The sequence below is a fragment of the Aegilops tauschii genome, chromosome 3 (genome assembly GCF_002575655.3).
Source record: "Aegilops tauschii subsp. strangulata cultivar AL8/78 chromosome 3, Aet v6.0, whole genome shotgun sequence".
In the NCBI taxonomy this organism is placed as follows: domain Eukaryota; kingdom Viridiplantae; phylum Streptophyta; class Magnoliopsida; order Poales; family Poaceae; genus Aegilops; species Aegilops tauschii.
Genome location: NC_053037.3, coordinates 573,755,558 through 573,776,237, shown reverse-complemented (window position 1 = coordinate 573,776,237; position 20,680 = coordinate 573,755,558). Strand labels below are relative to the sequence as shown.

Genomic DNA, 20,680 nt, shown 5'->3' with positions numbered 1-20,680 from the left:
AATGTTGCTGGAGTTCCATCTCCATCCCAGCAATGTCACTTGTGGCGGAGTCGGGGAGCTTCCGGAGGTGTGTGCTTTCGGATACATGGATTCGTTGAGCTTTGGTGTTGTACGTATGGTTGTTCCTGGTATGGAGGAGCACATGGGTCTGTGATTTTGGCTTCAGCTTTGGCGATCTTTCCACCAAGGCGATGGTTCGGCAGGATCGATGCCTTGATGACTTCTCGTTCGCGTGAACTACAAGGTCAGCCCGACTCCGGTGTAGGAGAGGCAGCGGCGGCACGCCATTAGCACGTCGGGGTGGAAGACGATTGCCAGTTCCCCATAGATAACACAATTCGGTTCAAACTACTCCCTCCGTTCTTAAATATAAGTCTTTGTAGAGATTTTACTATGAACCACATACGGATGTATATAGATACATTTTAAGTGTAGATTCGTCCATTATGTTTCGTATGTAGTCCACCTAATGAAATCTCTATAAAGACTTATATTTAGGAACGGAGGGAGTACATTGCATAGATTTAAACTAGTCGATTCGAACGAAAAACTAAAAAAAACTAGTTGTCGTCTTCTTTTTAGGCCAGGATATCTTCCAATTCACACCGCCATGGTCGGGGTCAGAGTCGGGATATCGGTCAGGGATCACTAGGTGTAGGGGTAGCTGCAGTGCAAACCGATTGGAAGTGTGAGCGGGGGTGTGGGGGTAGCTGCAGTGCGGGCGAGGGGATTTGTGTGGCACTGGAGTGGATGCGGTGTGAGCGAGGGAGAAGGAGATTTTTTTTCCAGTGAACATGCCTCGGCCGAGTAAATATAAGCGGTGGCCGATGCGAGTAAAAAAACCGGTCAGGGATCACTAGGGCGGTTTAACCCCTTAAAACCAAAATTTTACTCCTATAATCGGTCTTGAGGGCGGTCATCCACCGCACGACCCCAAACGGACGTCCGGTTTGGCCGGATTTCGTCCCTTTGGGCGGCAATGGGTTCGCCCATGTCTGCTTCTGGCCGTTGGGTCGTCGATGTGCCCAATGCGCGGCCGCATCCCAAATCATGTCCGGGGTGGACGTGATTGAAAAAACACAAAAACTAAAATGAAATGCCCAAAAAAGTAAATAAACGCAAATATAAAAACATAAAACATAAATTAACCATCACGGTCATAAAACGGCCCAGTTCCACGGTTCACATTGTCATAATTAACATTAAAAAAACCGCTGCCGTCTGCGCGCTCCTGCCGTGCTCGTCGATGCCGTGGCCGTGGCCGTCTTCAGTGGCCGTTGTTGTCGTCGTCGTCGCTGATGAGGTCGACGCAGTCCGGCAGCGTCCAGAGGTGGGACGGCGGTGCATGGTACAAGGGGGTCGGCTGGAAGGCGAGAGGTGCCTGCACCCCCTCCTCCCGTGGTGACGCCTCCCGCTCTGGTGACTGCGCCGGCGTGGGGCACCAGTTCACGCCCCCACGGCATCGGCCATCTCCGGAGCCGTGCACGACCAGCTCTAGTGCTGGCCCACGAGGCCCAGGTGGAACGCGGCTAAGGGCTCCTCCTCCATCACCTCCTCCGTCCTCACCATCTCCAGCTCGGGGATGGCGACGTCGCCGGCTGTAGAGAGGGCCATCGTCTCCTCGAGGCCCAGCCATTGGCGCTCATCGTGCGTCTTCATGGAGTCCTCCATGACGCGTTGCATGAGCCGGGCCTCCTCCTCCACTGTCATGCGAGGAGGTGGTGGTGGCGACGGAGATGGTGAAGGCGGCGGCGTGGGCGTGAGGCCGCGCACCCGGATCCGCCCGTGCACCTGGGGAGCAGCCGCTCCGCGCTTTGGACGTGGCCGCCGCGGCCCCGACAAGGTACCGGCAAAGAAGGAGGCGCGCCGCACGTCGTGCTTGTCCCTCAACCACGTGTCCCAGAGCCCGGAGTCGGGGGTGTACCTGGGGTCCTAGAATAGGTCGTCGGGGAGGAGGCGCCGGCGGCGCTCGATCTCCTGGAGGCGGGCACGGCCGCTCGTCGGGACCGGCGGGATCGGCACCCGGTCGGAGGAGAGGTGCCAGTTATTGGGGAGGTGCACGTCGCTCCACGGGAGCAGCGTCCTCGTCTCCCAATAACGCCGGCATACATCCGCGCTGATGTACTGCCGGTCGCGCTCGCCGCCGACCGTAGGGCCGATGGTGAATGGGGCAGGCGTGGGGGCCCGACGCGGTGGTGATGCGGGCTCCTCTTTCACGGAGCCGCGGCGACGGCCCGAGGACGAGCCAGCCTCGCGGTCGTGCTTCCCCTTGCGGCCGGAGTTCCACAACCCCATGGCTGCGAGGCGGACGGCCGGCGAGATCGAGGACGGGGAGAAGGAGAGCCAGGGTTTGGGGCGTGTCGGATTTCGAGGGGGCAGAGAGGGCTGGAGTGGGAAGTGTGGACGACAACCGGTCCACGGCTTCCCATTTAAGAAGGACGGCGACCGTTTGCCGGGCGAATGACAGGTGGGGCCGGCCGCGCGTGCGCATTGTTTTTGGCGGGTGGGAGGTAGGTGGCCGCGTGCCACGCAGCCCCGACGCGGACGAGCGACGTGTCCGTTTGCTGTCCGCCGCGACCCAAACCCGACGCATGTTTGCGCTCGAAATGGGTACAGGGCCGTCGCGCGCTGGGCCGTCTGATTTGTACCTTTTACCCCAAACGGACGAGGCCGGACGGGATGGGGTTGGCCTCAGGCCAACTCCACCGCGCGACCCCATCCTGTCCGGCCCCGTCCGTTTGGGGTAAAAGGGACAAACGAGGCGGCCTAGCGCGCGACGGGCCGGACCCATCTTGTCCGTTTTGTGTCCGGGCCGACCCATTTCAAGCGCAAACTTGCGCCGGGTTTGGGTCGCGGCGGGCACCAAACGGACGCACGCCTCGTCCGCGTCGGGGCCGCGTGGCAGGCGGCCACCTACCTCCCACCCGCCCACATCAATGCGCACGAGCGGGCGGCCCCACCTGTCATCCGCACATCGGAAGGTCGCCGTCCTTCTTTACGTGGGAAGCGTGGACCGGTCGTCGTCCACACTGCCCCACGCCACCCCGCGGCCTCCTCGAAACCCGACAGCGCCGAACCCTAGCCCTGCATTGTCCTCGAGCTCGTCGGCCGGCCACCTCGCCATGGGCTTCTGGAACCGCAAGGGGAAGCACGACCGTGAGGCCGGCTCCTCCTCGGGGCGCCGCTGCGGCTCCGTGAAGAAGGAGGAGCCCGCGTCTCCGCCGCGCTCCTCCCGTCGAGCCCCCGCGCCGGCCCCCTTCACCATCAACCCTAGGCCCGCCGGCGAGCGCGACCGGCAGTACCTCGCGGCAGACGTGTGTCGGCGGTACTGGGATACGAGGACGCCGGTCCCGTGGAGCGACGTCCACCTCCCAAACGGTTGGCACCTCAGTGCTGACCGGGTCCCGATCCCGCCTGTGCCGGCGAGCGGCCGCGCGCGCCGCGATGAGATCGAGCGCCGCCGCCGCCTCCTCCCCGACGACCTGTTCTACGACGACAGGTACGCCCCAGATTCCGACCTCTAGGACACGTGGCTCCGGGACGAGCACGACACGCGTTGCGCGTCATACTTCGCCGGCACGGTGTCGGGGCCGCGGCGGCCACGTCGAGAGGTGCGCGGGCGTACGCGCGTGCGCGCCCTCACGCCCACGCCGTCGCCTTCCCCGTCTCCGTCACCACCTCCACCTCCTCGCATGACAGCGGAGGAGGAGGCCCGGCTCGTGCAGCGTGTCATGGACGACTCCATGTACACCCACGACGAGCGCCAATGGGACGGCTTGGAGGAGGCGATGGCACTCTCTGCCGCCGGCGACGTCGCCTTCCCCGAGCTGCAAATGGTGGCTGTCAAGGAGGAGGAGAGGAGGGAGGAGGCGATGGAGGAGGAGCCGGTGGCCGCGTTCCACCCGGGCCTGGTGGGCCAGGGGTGGGGCTGGTCCTGCACTGCTCCGGAGATGGCCGCCGCCGTGGGCGTGAACTGGTGCGCCACTCCGCCGCGGTCACCGGAGCGGGAGGCGTCGCCACGGGAGGAGGTCGTGCAGGCACCTCCCGCCGTCCAGCCCGCCCCCGTCTACCACGCACCGCCGGCCCACCTCTGGACGCTGCCGGCCTACGGGGACCTCGTCAGTGACGACGACGACGGCGACGGCATCGACGGGCACGGGCAGGAGCGCGCTGACGACGGACGTTTTTTTATTTTCCTTTTTATGTTTATTAATTATGTCAAGTTCGACGTGAAAGTGGGTCGTTTTGTGGCCGTGACCCCCTAACTAAGTTTTAAGTTTATTAAACTACGCTTATTTACTTTTTTAAGTCATTTTATTTATGTTTTTCTGTTTTTTTAAATCATGTTCAACGCGGACGTGATTTGGGGTGCGGCCGCGCGGTGGGCGCACGCACGACTCAACGGACAGAGGCGGACACGGGCGAACCCATCGGCGCCCCAAAGTGACAAAATCCGGCCAAAACGGACGTCCGTTTGGGGTCGCGCGGTGGAGATGGCCTCAGGAGCTCCGGTGAGCTGACGCGGCCGATGTCTTAGGCTCAAGTGAGTAGTGGAGCGGGGCCCGCAGCAGCGTGAGACAGATCGCGTCGTAGCGGCCTCGGTCCAGGCGAGGTCGTGGAAGGAGACGACGGACCGGTTGCCCGGCCAGCGTGCCCAACGAGCAGAGCAACCTCACCTCAGCTCACGTCACGCACGAGAGACGAGACGGCGGGGCTGCGGCGAGGCAGCAGCGGTATCGAGACGAGATGCCGGGGTAGGGTATGGTAGGGTAGGTGGATAGGCTTTCTCCGGCCGGCGATGGGCGACTGTAGCTAGCTAGCCTGCGGTTGTGGGTTGGGCTCTCCTGCTGGGTTCCCAGCACGCACTATCGTGCAGGGCCAACGGGTGGCCGACATCTGTCCTGATAGGACCCCACCACTTAATAAAACGTTTTCCTTTTCTTAATTTACTGAAAATGATTTTTCTTTGCCTTATCCCAGCGTACCGCTACTGCCATTCCCTCTTCCACAACCACTCATTCCACTCGGAGGGAGGATTCCGACCAGGTGAAATCCACCGTTCAGGTCCGTCGCCGGCGGCAAGACCGGAGCTGTATAGGGCCGTCCGTCTCCTACGCGCTTCGCCGCCCGGAGCTGTCACGGCTAGCGCCACCCATCTCCGGCGCGCCGCCGCCAGGAGCCGCAGGGTTGGAAGGCGGTAAGGCAGGAGTCGCCGCCGCTCACCTCCGGCACGCTGCGCGGCCTGGGGCCGTTGTCTTGGCTGGAGGCAAGGTGGGATCCGTCACGGCTAGCTCCGCTCGGCTAAGGTGCGCTGCGCCACGCTCGGCCGTGGACTTGGCCGGCGGCAAGACGGGGCCGTCGCGGCTGTTGTCGTCCGGCTCCGGCACACTCAAGGCCAGCCGAAGGTTGTGGCTGACCCGCTCCCTGTGAGATGGTGGCATGGTGGAACTGTAGCGCGTGCAGCCGGTGGCCGAGATTCCGCGGGAGGTTGGACGATCACAGTGGAAGATGCGAACTCGATGCAAGCTCAACAGGCAAAGGTGAGAGATGATTCACTGCTTCATCTACCTCTGTGCTAGTACCTAATTAGCTTTCAGCTATATACGTATGCGAGCTCTTTACTGGTAGCAATGTACTAGCTCTGTACTACTAGTAGCTATGTACTGAACTCTGAAGTATGCAAGCTATCTACTCTCCTCTGCTCTTTAGTCATACAGTACAGGGGAAATCACAAATTGGTGAAAGCACCTTTTAATGAATTTAGTGCCTATAAGACCACATTTAACTAGAAAACCAAACCTCAGTTACACATCTAACTTATCAAAAGGAATAACCAACAACTAATCCATATTCATGTATATATTTTTATTTGAGCATAAAACCATTGCACATCTAAAATCAAAAGGAACAGTAAGATAAATTATTACACCTCAAGGGAACTGTCTTGTAGAGCAATCCTGAGATACAAAGTTTACATATAGCTATTTAAAAGTGTTTATCTTGTATGTGACTTGATTGGCTACCCAAGACCTGGAAGAACAAAGAAATGATTTCTTAGGAGATATAAACTTCAATTGGGAATATGACTTGCAAGTGAACAATACCTGAATTGGCAGCTGGTCATTTTTGAGATGTTGGCCATCCCGAGTCCGATAGCATTTGGGAACTCTACATACAATGTTGATTCAAAAGTCAATACAAGCAAATGACATGTGCATGTTCATTTTAATTTCTAGCGATTAACTAATAAAATTCTACCTGACTTGGTTGAGTGCTAGTTGGCGGCTGGTGATTATGAGATGTTGGCCATCCGGAGTCCGATGACACCACAGAAGTCTACATGTAGTGTTAATAAAAAAGTAAATGACCCGTGCATGCTCGTCTTAATTTTAAAAAATAACTAAATAAACATACCTGACTCGGTTGAATGCTATGATAGAAATATGGTTGTTGTGGTCGCAAGCCAAGTAACTGTTGAAAACTAGTAGTGCTTGCCGGCCATAGCGGAGGCAAGCCATGCTGTAATACTTGCAAATTATAGTTCTCAGGTCGTGGTACCGATGTCATAGTACCCGGCAGTACATGCAAATTATAATTATGTGCATGTGGTAATGAGGAAACAGCTTGTGGTGCCGAAGGCATAGCGGGCGGCAATACTTGCAGATTGTAATTCGCAACATTTGGTAGTGGAGGCATAGCATGCTGCAATACTTGCAAATTGTAATTAGCAGCATTTGGTAGTGGAGGCATAGCATGCTGTAATACTTGCAAATTATAGTTCTCATATGATATGCTGAAGCTAGGATTTGGTCCAGATGATGCAGAAGCACAATCCACTCTTATTCTTGCATGTTGTTCCTTGACCTATTTGCAAAACAATTTGTCAGATCTATTTCAATAACATGACCAGATATTTATTTAGCTATTTCTTGAGGAATACCATACGTTTCTTATTACATTTATTCTTATTGTTCAGCTCCAGTCCAGATTTAATCCTCTTGTTGCTATTTCCTTGTTCTTTTCTCTTTATTCCCTGTACCGTGACTACATTCTCAAGGTTGCACTGAACTGGTTGCTTCTCTGTGACTACATTCTCAATGTTGCATTCAACTGGTTGCTTCTCTGCTTGTTCATGATTTGGTGATATATCTTTTGATTGATTTCCATGTAAAATTTGGTCCATCTTTTCCATTAGTTCAATTGACATACTTTGCAGTAGTGCATATGCCTCTTTGTTTGCTGCTGCTTTGCTCAAAATGTTATTGTAAGTGCGGCATAATGATCCATACTGCCTAGCTAGCATAACTCTTGTATCTTCATCATCACTGCACTTTTGAATTGCCTGTGAGGGCCCTGATTTTGCTCGCCTTGTCCATCTTTTCAAGATATATTCCGGTGCCAACTCCTTTATATTGTTGTGGTCCAACACCTTCAATGCATGACGACACAACACCCCAACAAATTCAAACTTTTTGCATGAGCATGAAACTTTTGATCCATCGGGATCAAATTTCACAGTATGACTATTTTGGCTAGCTGAATGGGTAACCTTGAATTCAGAAATAGAGCCAGTACGACCACTCTCGTACACACAATATCCCATTACCATGTCAAATTCTCCTTTAAATATCTCAAACATAGCAGGTGTATATACTTTCGATGTTTGTATAAGCATATGCACATATGGCACCTTTGGTGATGTTTGACTCGCATAGAAATCACTTTCCACTTCAGCATACCTTCTATCATCCACGGCCCTCTCATAGTGCTTGAAGAAATCTAATAAATCAAGGCGAACATGCAGGTATCGTTTCAATAGTGCATTCATACTCTCGCTTCTTTGTGTGGATATCATATCTGCACAAAAGGTTTGTCGACCATAAACCAAAGCCCACTTCTCCTTGTTCTGGAATAATCTATGTAGCCAGTCATTATCTTCCAAATTATATTTCACTAGCATATCATTCCAACCTGCTATGAATTCATCAACTTCTTCAAAATCATAAACACACTTGCCAAAATCTTTCTTAAATGTCTTGGAACCTTGAAAAACATGACTCAAATGTTTTGCAGCGTTCTGATACATGGGCCACACACATAGACGATGTATTGAGTTAGTAAAAACCTTGCCAATGGCACTAATAATGGCAGCACATTGATCGGTCAATATTGTCTTCGGTTCTTTTCCTGACATGGCCCTTTTGAATGTTTCAAACAACCATTCAAACGTCTCAGATGTTTCATCATACAATAATGCAGCTCCAAAAACCACTGTTTGTTTATGATGGTTGAGACCAACAAAAGGGGCAAATGGTCTGCCATAACTATTTGTCTTAAAGGTTGTGTCAAAGCATACCACATCACCAAAGTAGTGATAATCTAATATTGATCTTGCATCTGCCCAGAATATATTGGTTATCATCTCATCTTCATCTACTTGTATAGCATAAAAAAGGAAGGATTTTCCATCTGCTTGTCCTGTAGGTATTGAAGAATGGCACCTGTATCTCCTTCTTGGATTGACTGCATACGCTTTGATCGGAGATAATTTTTATAATTCTTTTGACCAAAGCTAAGACATCGCCTACCCCCTGCTTGTCTACTCATCACTTCATGACCAGATTTTGGTCTAATACCAGAATCATTCAATATGTCAATCTGGGCCTTCTGAGCTTCTGTAATTCTTCTTTGAGATCGCAGTAGATGGGCTTTGCTTGGAGTTTCGAGTTCATGATTATGAGCATCCTCAAAGCTGCTTACAACATATTTTCCATTAGCACTTATTTTGATGGTCATCTCTGCCAGACACCCAACTCTTGTATCTGCTCGCTTCCGCTGGCATTGTTCCTTGCTCTTGTCCTTGAAACCTGCCTTTGAGCATACAAATTTCTTTGTTCGAATAACATTCGTTGAGGATTTATCATGCTAAAATTTCCTGACACCGAAACCAGTATGACCTGCATATGCATTATAAAACTCATATGCTATCTCTTCATTCTCAAATTCCATTCCTATCTCTGGTTTTAACCTTTTGCTGTAATCATCATCTGTGTTTCGACCTGCCTCTCCCACATTTTTGTTGTCATGATCTACACAACATAAAAAAATATCATATACTAATTAGTTCACGGACGACACATGGAGTAAAAGTTCACACGATATTCACAGTCCTGGTTTTAGTGAAACCTGAAAAGCGCTTAAAGATAGAGCTATTTTTTTGAAAACAACACATGGTATTCACGGGAGCATTAGCTAAATATTGATCTTTTTCTTTGATATAGTAATCTCTATCATTAGAGTTAGCAAAAAAGAGAATATGTCAAAGGAGAATCTTAGGCAGTAAAATTTATAATAAACTTAGGTGGTACTCTGATGCATAATGTGCGCAACATCGTAGGAGTAATCATCACTAACAGAATTATAATGCAATTCTGAAGGATTAATTTGCATGTGTTTGAAAGAAACAGGGCTATGGAAGATGAAGTACTGGGAGTAATTTGCATGTCATAGATTCAACTCTTTCTTTGTTTGTTTCTTTCAATCTTATCACCTTCGTATGATCAAGAGTGTTGACAATCTGTACATCCCAGGCGCAAGAACATACCTGCGGACGATGAAGTGGCAGGAGCTCCGTCCATGCTGAAGAACACGGTAGATGTTGATCCACGGAGAGGACAATTTCCTATCAATCTTGATCTATATATTTTCCTTTGATCCAGGGGCAACAATTAACAATGGAACAGATTGGTATGAGAGTATGGATGAAGCCACGAAGAGATTTTGGCGGCAATCTGTTGTTACGCGGGAGAGAAACATGTGGTTTTGCTGATTTTCTGGAAGCTAACTGCAATTGGAGAGATAAGGGTTGCTTAATTGGTGGGGTCGTACCGGGACAGGTGTCGGCCACCTGTTGGCCCTGCACAATAGTGCGTGCTGGGAACCAGCAGGAGAGCCCGACCCCAGCGCCAGGCCTAGGGTGGGTGGGGCGTGGCCCAGTCGCAGAGAGGGGCGGCGCATGGACTGGGCGCAGGGACGGGCCGCGATATTAAAATCGGCTGGCGGTACCTTGGCTTTGTGGACCGCGGGGATCGTCTCGTGTCGTGTGTCTATCCAGTATCCACAGGCAAGATGGAGAGAGGTGCGTGTCTCTCTCGAGCCCGCCCGGCGTCGTCGCGGGCACCATCAGCCGCGGCACGGCAGCAGTCAGCGGTCGCACGCCACGCCCCGGGCAGCAGCTAGCGAGGCGAGACAGGTCGGGTCGGGATGGGATGGGCGGTTGACTGCTGCGTCTAAACCTACACCTACGTAGAGTATATATACTACTCCCAAGTGTAGGCGTACAGAACCCACCCACCCAAGTGTTGGCATCCTTGTCTTGTTTTCGGCTCGGGGATGCATGGCAAGACCAAGACCGAGGTCGTCTCATCCATCCATCCATCCATGTGGGGCTCGGCTCGTCCAAGTCCAACAGTGGAGTGTGTGTGTTCCGACATCCTCTTGGCCTGTTGGATGGATGCAGTGTTGAGGCTATTGTGTCGTCGGTTGACTTGTGCGCCTACTCCTGCTTCGTCTCTTCTCTTCTTCCATGCATGGGCACAAACCTTCCGGTCGCTTGAATATTTTAAGTTCCAGTTATATGCAGGGACTCACAGCACAGGGAACCATTTCCTACGTAGCAAAGGTCCGTTTGAGAACATGCATCGTGTGTCATGGCATGGCAAACATAAATAATAATGGAACCACATGCATGCATGCGTGGTTATTGTTAAACAAGTGTGCTTCTCTAGCATTCAGTTCCTCACGCACACCCTCCTTCTTGATTAAAATACCGCGGGGCTTCTTTTCTTTTGAGAAGGAGTCTTTCTGCAAAAGAAACTTAGATCCGTATATATGCAATTGATATTATTATTTTGCCACGTCAGCATCTGCAAGCGGGCCTGGTCTGTCAGTTCAGGGGATTAACGTCTACGCATGATTGTTTCTACAAAACCCCTTAAACACATCTTCTCTTCTAGTGATGGCGCAAATGTGCTGGTTTCTTGCATTTCACTTGTTTTGCCTCGGTACACCACGTTAAAAGTTTACACGAATCATAAAGTTATTTCAAAGGGTACTCTCGGACAATCACAATCAACTACTTCTAATTCTTTTTTTCTTTTGACAAATGATATTTTATTTAATTATTTGTGAGAACCAGCGTATCAGATACAATAAACGAAACCACCTCAACCAGAGGTGACTCCATCCAGGTACCGAGGGTAGAAAATCCACCTAACTTCGTTATTTCATGGGCAACTTGATTACTCTCCCCGTCACAACGAGTGAACAAAACATGCTTAAAGTCCTTGGTCATGTAGTAGCTATCATCAAAGATAGGTCCTGTCACTGAACTCAATCTTCCCTCTTGCAAGGCCGAAACCACCTCGGCGTTATCAGATTCCAGCTCTACCTTGTTACATCTGACTATTCTAGCCAAGTTTAGCCGAAATCTAGCCGTTGTCGCCTTTGCGGTGAAAGCATCGAAACAAAAGCTCATCTTCTCATTGGTTGTCGATATAAACTTCCCGTTATGATCATGGATTATAGCACCAACAATCCCTTCTAGTTGATCCTCGTTCTCCCAATGGACCGAATAAGGGATCAAAACATTTTATTTATTTTTATTGAAGGGGTAACTTATAATCTTCACATTTAATCTGCATCAAAATATGTAAACATTTTTAGAGGGATGTGTTGGTACCGGAACGGAATTTCAGTGTTTGCATCCCTTAATCTTGTGTGATTGGACGATGGTGGCGCCTTGGTGTCGTATTCCCTCTTGGGAGCTTCGTCTTTGGAGCTCGGCATCGGTGAGTGGGGCCAGTGGATGGCGGTGGTCTTGGGATTCAGATTTCTATGGCAACGATGATGGTGTGAACGACATCGCGCGACGCGGCAATGGTTGAGGTAGTTAACTCTTCTTCGGCGTGTCCACGAGATTACCTCGGTTTGTTTTGTTGTTGTGAAGTCGAAACTGCGGCGGTGGAGCCTTGTGGTATATGACAAATGGTGCAGGTGGACCATTCGGTGATCTTCCGTGGCGCTAGCCGTGCCTTGTTTTACCATTCATTGTTCTGCATCAGAGTCCAAGCTGCGTTGTCTGATCGTAGGTGGCTGAGTTTGGCGTGGATCTTCATACAACTTCACTCGGCCTCTACAGTGTGGGTTGAGTCGACGATCGCCTACAGCGAATTGGATTCGTTTGCTCAGGGTTTAGGGTTGGCGACGACGCCTCTAGGGGAGGAATGATGACGATGACGCATGTGTGTTGTCTCGACGAGGCACTCTTTGGAGTGGTCTGTGTGGGGTATCTTGTGTGTGCCGCTCAGCAGTTATGATGGTTTTAGCCTGGTTTCCCGTTAATTAACCGGGCAACTCTTTTCTACTTAATTAATAGATGAGACTAAACTCTTGCCTCCGTTTAAAAAAAAAGATAGGTCCCATCACTGCTTGAAAGGCCAACTATAGGTTGTTTCATCCGACTGTTCTAGTCAAGTTTAGCCAAAATCTAACCGTTGTCGCCTTTGTGATGAAAGCATCGAAACAGAAGCTTATCTTTTCATTGGCTACCGCTATAATTAAACTTCCGGCTATGATCACGGATTATAGTACCAACGATCCCTTCTAGTTGATCCTCGTTCTCCCAATGGACTGAAATAAGACATTAGAACAATCTGTTTTTTTTTTTGTTTGAAGGAGCAACTTATAATCTTCATCTTTAATTTGCATCGAAATAAGAGATCAGAAATTTCAGTGTTCGCATGCCACAATGTTTTCTTTTTGCTAATATGCCACGATGCTTTTCCAAGTTAGAGGATGCATGCCTCCGTTTCTTTCTAAAACTTGCATTAAGCAAGTCGTCATCTTTCATTGGAGGGCATTGTTGAGTATGTAGCCTTTCCATGAACGGAGGCAGGGGCTTGTACGTACCGAAGAGGCACGCACGAAAGGGCAGGGCAGGGTACACTTGGTTGCAACTTGCAAACGTTCACTTTGAGCTCCGGGAAGCCCGGGCACGCGTTGCTGGCTCCCTCCCTCACGGGGCGGCCTTGTCAGGTGCGCTGCGCTGCGCATCGCGACGGGGCCAGGTCTGAACACCTGCGATGGCCGGCCGGCCGGGCAGCAGACTGCGCGCCAAAGCCTGGGAGCGAGCTCCTGTGCGTTGCGATCGCGCTGCGCCTCGGCCGCCGCCCGGTCCGTCCCTTGCCGTCGCGTCCACGAGCCCGCACGCACGCACGGACGGACACGCCGGGCTTCCTCCTTCCAGCCCCGCCAACGCCGAGCGCCAACGAGGCGCTCACGGCGATCGATGCCCCTGCCGCGAGAGGAGCCGGTGTCTCGCCTACGGACGGCGACGTTCATCGGCCACCGCGCACCGCGGTGCGGTGCTGCTTGCATTCATATTCGCTGCGTCCGAGCCGAGCCGAGTCGTCCTGCCGGGCGGACGTACGTACGTCGCGCGGCCTCCAGCTCTGTGCCATGTAGTGCCAGGCAACCAATCAATCGAGAGAACACAGGCAAGAAGCGGACCGAGGATGGGTCCTGCATGCTCTGGAGATCATGGGAGTTGGGGATGGAGAGAGAGGCCCGCTGGTGGGAGGAGAGGAAAAGGCAGGCCGAGATTCGAGGAAAATGTGTGGAGAGAGAGAGAGAGAGGAGGGGCTGACTTCGTTCGTTTGCCGGTTTGAGACAGGCAAGAGTTCTACCGCTCCGGTAAACAGGCGTACCACCTTACCATCTAGGACTCGTTCCCACTTTTGACTGGGATGACCGTGTACGTCTGTGTGTGACCCCTCTGTGCAGTGTGTCACGGGCGCACTCTTTTTTTTTGTATCACGGGTGCACATATGGATAAGCGTTTGTTTGCTTATATATCCATTTTCTCCTTTGAGCAAACGAGAAAATTGGAGTTAAAAAACTCTGAAAAAGTAAGATTTACTAAATGCCAGAGATTATATAGTATTAGATAAAAAAGAAATAAAAGTACGTATCTTGGAAACTAACCTAAGTTATTTTGCTCTTTCATTAAGCCTTCAAAGGTGACTAATCTTTGGTGCTTGCTATAGTTTTAGAAAGTTTACATGATTCTTTTTTGCATTACATTAACTGGACATCATTTTTTATACAAAAAAGAAATAAAAGCCGAAGATTAGACAAGAATATATTTAAAGTATGTATTTTAAAAAACAAACCTACATTAAAAAAAATTGTTTTCCGCTAAAGGCTTCGAATTAACACGGTTAATATGGAGTACTTACTATGTTTTTTGAAAGTTTATGTTATTCCTTTTGCATTACACCGTTTTTCTTTGTTAAAAAGACATACAATGTGAAATATATATTTCTTTGTAACAAAATCAGCGGAGAGGAACCCAGGTTTATATTTTTGTTTTTTTTCTTTACTTTCTTTTGCAAAAGAGGCATCACACCCCTCAAAAATAAACAAAAAAATACACCAATGTCCCTAGGGTCTGGTTGTCTTCTTCCTCGAGAACAGACTGATGGCGCGCCACCCCTGATGCCTCTCCATCGGCAGAGCCAACTCGTCATTGTAGATTGCGCGCGGCAAGCCATCAAGGACACATGCCCGCGGAACCAATGCTTTCAAGAGAAAAAAAGGTCGAAGTAATCGCCGCCGGAAGATCCACACATCCAAGATCAAAATCTTCAAAATAAGTTCACACGCCTCATGATGATACCGGAGCCCGCACCAACATGACGAAGAGGAGTCTGTATGACCAAGTTGTAAAGGGGAGCTGTAGTCACTGCCACGCCAACAAACTTACAAATGGCGAGGACATGGACAAAACGTCCCAGATGGCAGAGACAACTAAGGACGAAATGTAGTAGACGACGCATGCGACAAAGGACGAGGCATTCGATACAATGTAGCACTACTAGAAAAAGGGCTATAGATGGGATTGACACTAATGGCGCATCAGACAAGCGGTGCGCCATTAGTATATACTAATGGCGCACCACCTTCTGATACGCCATTAGAGTTGAAACTACTAATGGCGCACCTGGCGCAGGTTGCGCCATTAGTATCAATTTTTTTTTAACTAGTGCGCCTGTCCAAACATACTAATGGCGCATCCAGACACAGTGCGCCATTACTAGTTGTAACTAGTAATGGCGCACCTGGCCTAGGGTGCGCCATTAGTATCAAAAAAAAGTTTTTTTTAACTAGTGCGCCTGTCCAAACATACTAATGGCGCATCCGGACACAGTGCGCCATTACTAGTTGCCCAGGGTGCGCCATTAGTATCAATTTTTTTTAACTAGTGCGCCTGTCCAAACATACTAATGGCGCATCCAGACACAGTGCACCATTACTAGTTGTAACTAGTAATGGCGCACCTGGCCCTGGGTGCGCCATTAGTATCAAATTTTTTTTTTAACTAGTGCGCCTGTCCAAACATACTAATGGCGCACCACCAGAAGGTGCGCCATTAGTAACCTGGATTACTAATGGCGCATTTAGAGTTGGTGCGCCATTAGTAAGTGGGTAGCAACAAGATATTTTGGACAGCCTCTCCTACCCACACTCACTTTCTCCCCACTTCATTCTCTCCACCTCCTCCTTGTCTCGGGTGCCTCCTCTTTTTCACCTCATTTCCACCATAGATTCATTCAATTTAAGTGGTTAAATTACCTTGTTTTGATAGGTAAGTAAGGGGGGAAGCTATATTTATGTTGTTCTCCCTACAACAATGTGCACATGCACTTTTTATGGCCTAGCTAGATCTATGTATGTTCGTGCTGTTGCATATGTTTGTGGTGTTGCATATGTGTTTGTGTTTGGAGGTGTACCGGTATTTGAAATGCGATAGTTGCCAATATTTTGCCGGAATGTTGATTCATTTCCGTTTCGGCGAGAATTTTGGCATTAAGCATTCTTTTTGGTCCTATTTTTAGGGAAAGTCATGCCAAATTTTTTATTGGTTCTAAAATATCGTTTTGCTCTACCCCGCAGGCGACCATGGTCCGCATGATGACCGAAGGCATCGTGAATAGGTTTTTGAGGTCCGCGAAGGCCGAGATGCTTCAAAAGAACGAGACGGAGATAAGATGTCCGTGTCGAAGATGCAAGCTGAAGAGCCTTATTGCGGACCCGGAATCCTGGCAGGTGCGGGACCACCTGCTCTTGCGTGGTTTCATGGATGGCTATCGGTGGCAAGGTGATGAAGATGACTACGAAGTCGTCCATGGGGGCCGGGCAAGAAATGAGGAAGGGCAGCAAGACAACCACCGCGGCTCGGGCGGGCGAGAAGACGAAGAATCCCCAGGAGATGATCACGACGGTGATGCTGTACATAGTCATCATGTAGAAGATGCAGGACATGATGATGAGGAAGATGCCGGAGCAGACGACGGGCATGATCATGAAGATGATGATGCCGGCGGAGCAGATGACGCTGGACCATCGATGGGCTGGGTGCAGGACCCTCATATTCAAGAGCAGCTTCTCAAGCAGACGGATAACGCAAGAGCTGCCGCCCGAGAGAAAGCCAAGATGGATCAACTTGAGTTAGACGCGGTTACTCCATTGTATGAAGGATGCAGGCCCGAGGATACCCGCCTGAAAGTAACGCTCATGGCTCTGGAGATGAAGGTAAAACACAAAATGACCGACGCATGCTTCGACGAGAACATGTCATTCTGGCACGAACGTCTTCCCAAGGGGAACAAGTGCCCGACCAGTTTGGAGGAGGCGAAGAAAATCGTGTGTCCTCTGGATTTACCGCACGTGAAATACCATGTGTGCATGAACAATTGCATCATTTATCGGGACGAGCACGCGGAGTCTACCATATGTCCGATGTGCGGCGTCACTCGATACAAGAAGAGGAAGAAAGCTCCTCGAAAAGTGGTGTGGTACTTTCCGATCACTCCTCGTCTGCAGCGGTATTTCGCGGACCCTAAGGTAGCAAAGCTCCTGCGTTGGCACACGGATAGGGAGGAGAAGAAGCGAGAAGATGACGCAAATGATCCGGAGATAGATAAAAAAGACAAGATGCTGAGTCACCCTAAGGATGCGAGCCAGTGGCAAGCGTTGAACTTCGAAGACCTAGAATTTGGGAACGATCCAAGGAACATAGTGCTGGGCGCGAGCACCGATGGAGTCGATTCGTTTGGCAGCCAGAGAAGCACACATAGCACCTGGCCTGTGTTTGTGTGGATGTACAACCTTCCCCCCTGGTTGTGCATGAAGAGGAAGTACATTCACATGAGTATGCTAATTGAAGGACCGAAACAACCAGGGAACGACATCAATCTGTATCTGGGGCTGCTGAAAGAGGAGCTTGACACGCTGTGGAAAACGCCAGCCAATACGTGGGACGCCGCAGAGAAAGAATATTTCCCTATGAGAGCCGCGCTGCTCACGACGGTGCACGACTATCTCGGTTACGGATATGTCGCGGGGCAGGTGGTCCACGGATTTTCTGGATGCGTCAGGTCCATGGATGACACAACGTATCGCCAGCTAGATAGAGATCCCGGGTCTTCGAAAACCGTGTTCATGGGACATTGAAGGTGGCTTCGCGACGATGACCCGTGGAGAAAACGCAAGGATCTATTCGATGGTGAAACCGAACCCCGAGGACGCCCGCGTACGAGGAGCGGCGAGGAAATAGACGAGCTGTTGAAAAATTGGAAAGACTGTCCACTGCCGGGAAAGAAGCAAAAGGCGGCAGAGCCGGGAAAGAAGCGAAAGGCGCCAGAGCCGCTGCTGAAGGTATGAAAAACGAGGTCTGTTTTCTGGGACTTGCCGTACTGGAAGATCCACCGTGTGCCTCACAGCCTTGATGTCATGCATATCACGAAGAACGTGTGCCAGAGTCTGCTTGGTACCCTGCTCAACATGCCAGAGAGGACCAAAGATGGGCCGAAAGCAAGGGCAGACTTGAAATCAATGGGCATCAGGCAGGAGCTTCACGCTATATATGATGATGATGATGATGATGAGGCGAAGCAGGACACGGAAAGTCGTCGCAAAGGCAAAAAGGCCAAGAAGACCGGAAATGACTACCCTCCCGCGTGCTTCACTCTAAGTCAGGAGGAGATCGAGCAGTTTTTCACCTGCCTCGTAGGAGTAAAACTTCCTTACGGTTACGCGGGGAAGATAAGCAGATACCTAGACCTAGCGAAGCTGAAGTTCAGCGGGATGAAGTCTCACGACTGTCACGTGCTGATGACGCAGATACTTCCAGTTGCAATCCGTGGGATCATGGACGCGCACGTCCGTGAAACGCTATTTGGCCTATGCAACTTTTTCGACGTCATCTCTCGGAAGTCTGTTGGCGTGAGGCAACTCAGAAGGCTACAGGAAGAGATCGTGGTGATACTATGCGAGCTTGAGATGTACTTCCCGCCCGCATTCTTCGACGTTATGGTGCATCTGCTGGTCCATATCGTGGACGATATCATCCAACTCGGGCCGACGTTCCTGCACAGCATGATGCCGTTCGAAAGGATGAATGGTGTCATCAAAGGATACGTTCGCAACATGTCACGTCCAGAGGGAAGCATAGCCAGGGGCTTTCTGACCGAAGAGTGCATCTCCTACTGCACGAATTATCTAGGCATCGAGAACCCTGTTGGTCTGCCCGTCAACAGGCACCTCGGCAGGCTCGCTGGATGGGGTCACCGTGAGGGTCGCTGCGAAATGCATGTCGACTTCGAGGGTCGACTCGCCGACATTGAAAGAGCAAACCTAGTCGCGCTACAACACATAGACGTGGTCGATCCTTGGGTGGTAGAGCACAAAACCTTTATTAAGAAGACGTACAATGACCGAGGCCAACAGAGGACGGACGGAGATATACTCAAAGAGCACAACTCATGTTTCACGCGTTGGTTCAAGCAGAAGCTTCTGTCGTACCCTTTACATGAGGATTCTTCCGCGGAAGAACAACTCATATTCGCCTTGTCACAGGGCGCCGAGCACAACCTGATGACCTATGAGGCGTACGATATCAACGGCTACACATTCTACACCGAGGCCAAGGACATGAAGAGCGATGGTTATCAGAACTCCGGGGTAACGATGGAATCCTACACCGGTAACGACAAGGACAGATACTACGGAAGGATCAAGGAGATCTGGGAGCTGAGCTACGCTGGAGAGAAGGTCCCGATGTTCCGTGTCAGATGGGCCAAGAGCGTCCTAAAAGAAGACCGGTATTTCACCACCATGGTTATACCCGAAGCCAAATCCAAGATTGCAGGCGCAAACGTCACCGCGAAAAATGAGCCATGGGTACTGGCTTCCCAAGTGGACCAATGCTTCTTCATTACCGACCCGTCAAAGCCCAGTCGTTTTGTCGTGAGGAGAGGCAAAAGGAAGATCATCGGAATGGATGGAGTAGCCAATGAGCAAGACTTCGATAAGTACGGTGACCCGAGAATCGAACATGACGACGATGATGAAGTAGCAGCATACACCACAAGAAGAAGCAGGACCACCCTACCTAAAGGACGTCCGTTCCACAGAAGAACTCCATTTGCGAAAAAGAAGGGCAAGAAGATTGTGAACAGATAGCTAGCTAAGATCGATTGTATTTAAATGGTAGCCTTCATTTCTCGATTGTATTTCATGGGCACTTTTTGAACTATCATGAATATTTTTAAATTTCATGGACACTCGATCTCGACCCCCTCCATCTCGATCGCTAGCTATCCCACCTCGCCAGATCCGGTCCCCCTCGCCGCCGAGCACCCCCCGGTCCACCGGCCCCCCGCACCCCGCGCACCCTCCCCCGCTCCACCGGCATTACTGTTTGATGATATTTTTAAAAAAATTATTACTGTCTTATAAAAAAATATTACTGTTATGATTTAAACAAGTTTGAACATATTTAAACAAAAATAAATATCAAACAGCATTTTAAATGCATAAAAAAAATTGTGGAGCCTGGGAATCGAACCCAGGACCTCCTGGTGTGAGAACTGGCTGCTGACCAGTCGAGCTAGTAGAGGGAACTTGGTGTGGATCAGGTAAGGTGGAATATAACCTGTTGGCTCGAGCAGAAAAAAAAATTTACTAATGGCGCACCAGGGTGAGGTGCGCCATTAGTATGGATGTACTTATGGCACAGGTGAGGTGCGCCATTAGTATGGATGTACCTGTTGGAAGATAACCTATCCCCTCTCTCTCCCTCGCCCTCGCCCTCGATCCCCTTCGCCTCTCCTCTCCCGACGCCGCTGCCCCGCCGCCTCGACGCCGCCCCGTCGTCCTCGTCTCCGCCCCAACGCCCCGACGCCGCTGCCCCTTCCCCTCTCCTCTCCCGACGCCGCTGCCCCGACCTCCTCCTCGCCCCTCGACGTCGCCCTCGATCCCCTTCCCCTCTCCTCTCCCGACGCCGCCGCCCCGTCGTCCTCGTCCTCGCCCTCCTCCTCGTCCGCGCCACCGCCGCGCCGCTCCGACCTCCTCCTTGTCCCCTCCGGCCTCCTCCGCCTCCTCAGGTACTGCCCCCACCTCTCCCTCCCCCTCCGGCCTCCTCCTTCCCCTTTGTAAATTTTAGGGTGTAGGGTTTGCAAATTTTAGGGTTAGGGCAGTAAATTTTAGGGCAAATGTAGCACAGTTAGCAAAGTTAGAAATCTTTTAGGAAATTAGGGTAGTAGCAAAAACAGTACCA

The 20,680-nt window shown here is 50.8% G+C and overlaps 1 protein-coding gene and 1 long non-coding RNA gene across 2 annotated transcripts; one reads left to right on the top strand and one right to left on the bottom strand.

Moving 5' to 3' along the window:
- Nucleotides 1-1,932: 1,932 nt before the first annotated feature.
- Nucleotides 1,933-2,295, bottom strand: LOC141020702 (uncharacterized). Its single transcript, XM_073495638.1, has one exon. It carries the CDS (start codon nucleotides 2,293-2,295, stop codon nucleotides 1,933-1,935), a length of 363 nt encoding a protein of 120 aa, XP_073351739.1.
- A 2,712-nt stretch (nucleotides 2,296-5,007) lies between these two features.
- LOC109763957 (uncharacterized) lies at nucleotides 5,008-9,873 on the top strand. Its single transcript, XR_006671135.2, has 2 exons — nucleotides 5,008-5,540; nucleotides 9,591-9,873. It is a non-coding gene; the product is annotated as an uncharacterized lncRNA (long non-coding RNA).
- Nucleotides 9,874-20,680: the final 10,807 nt, after the last annotated feature.

Coding starts and splice junctions, on each gene's coding strand:
- LOC141020702 (XM_073495638.1), bottom strand. CDS start 2,295: ATGGGGTTGTGGAACTCCGGCCGCAAGGGGAAGCACGACCGCGAGGCT.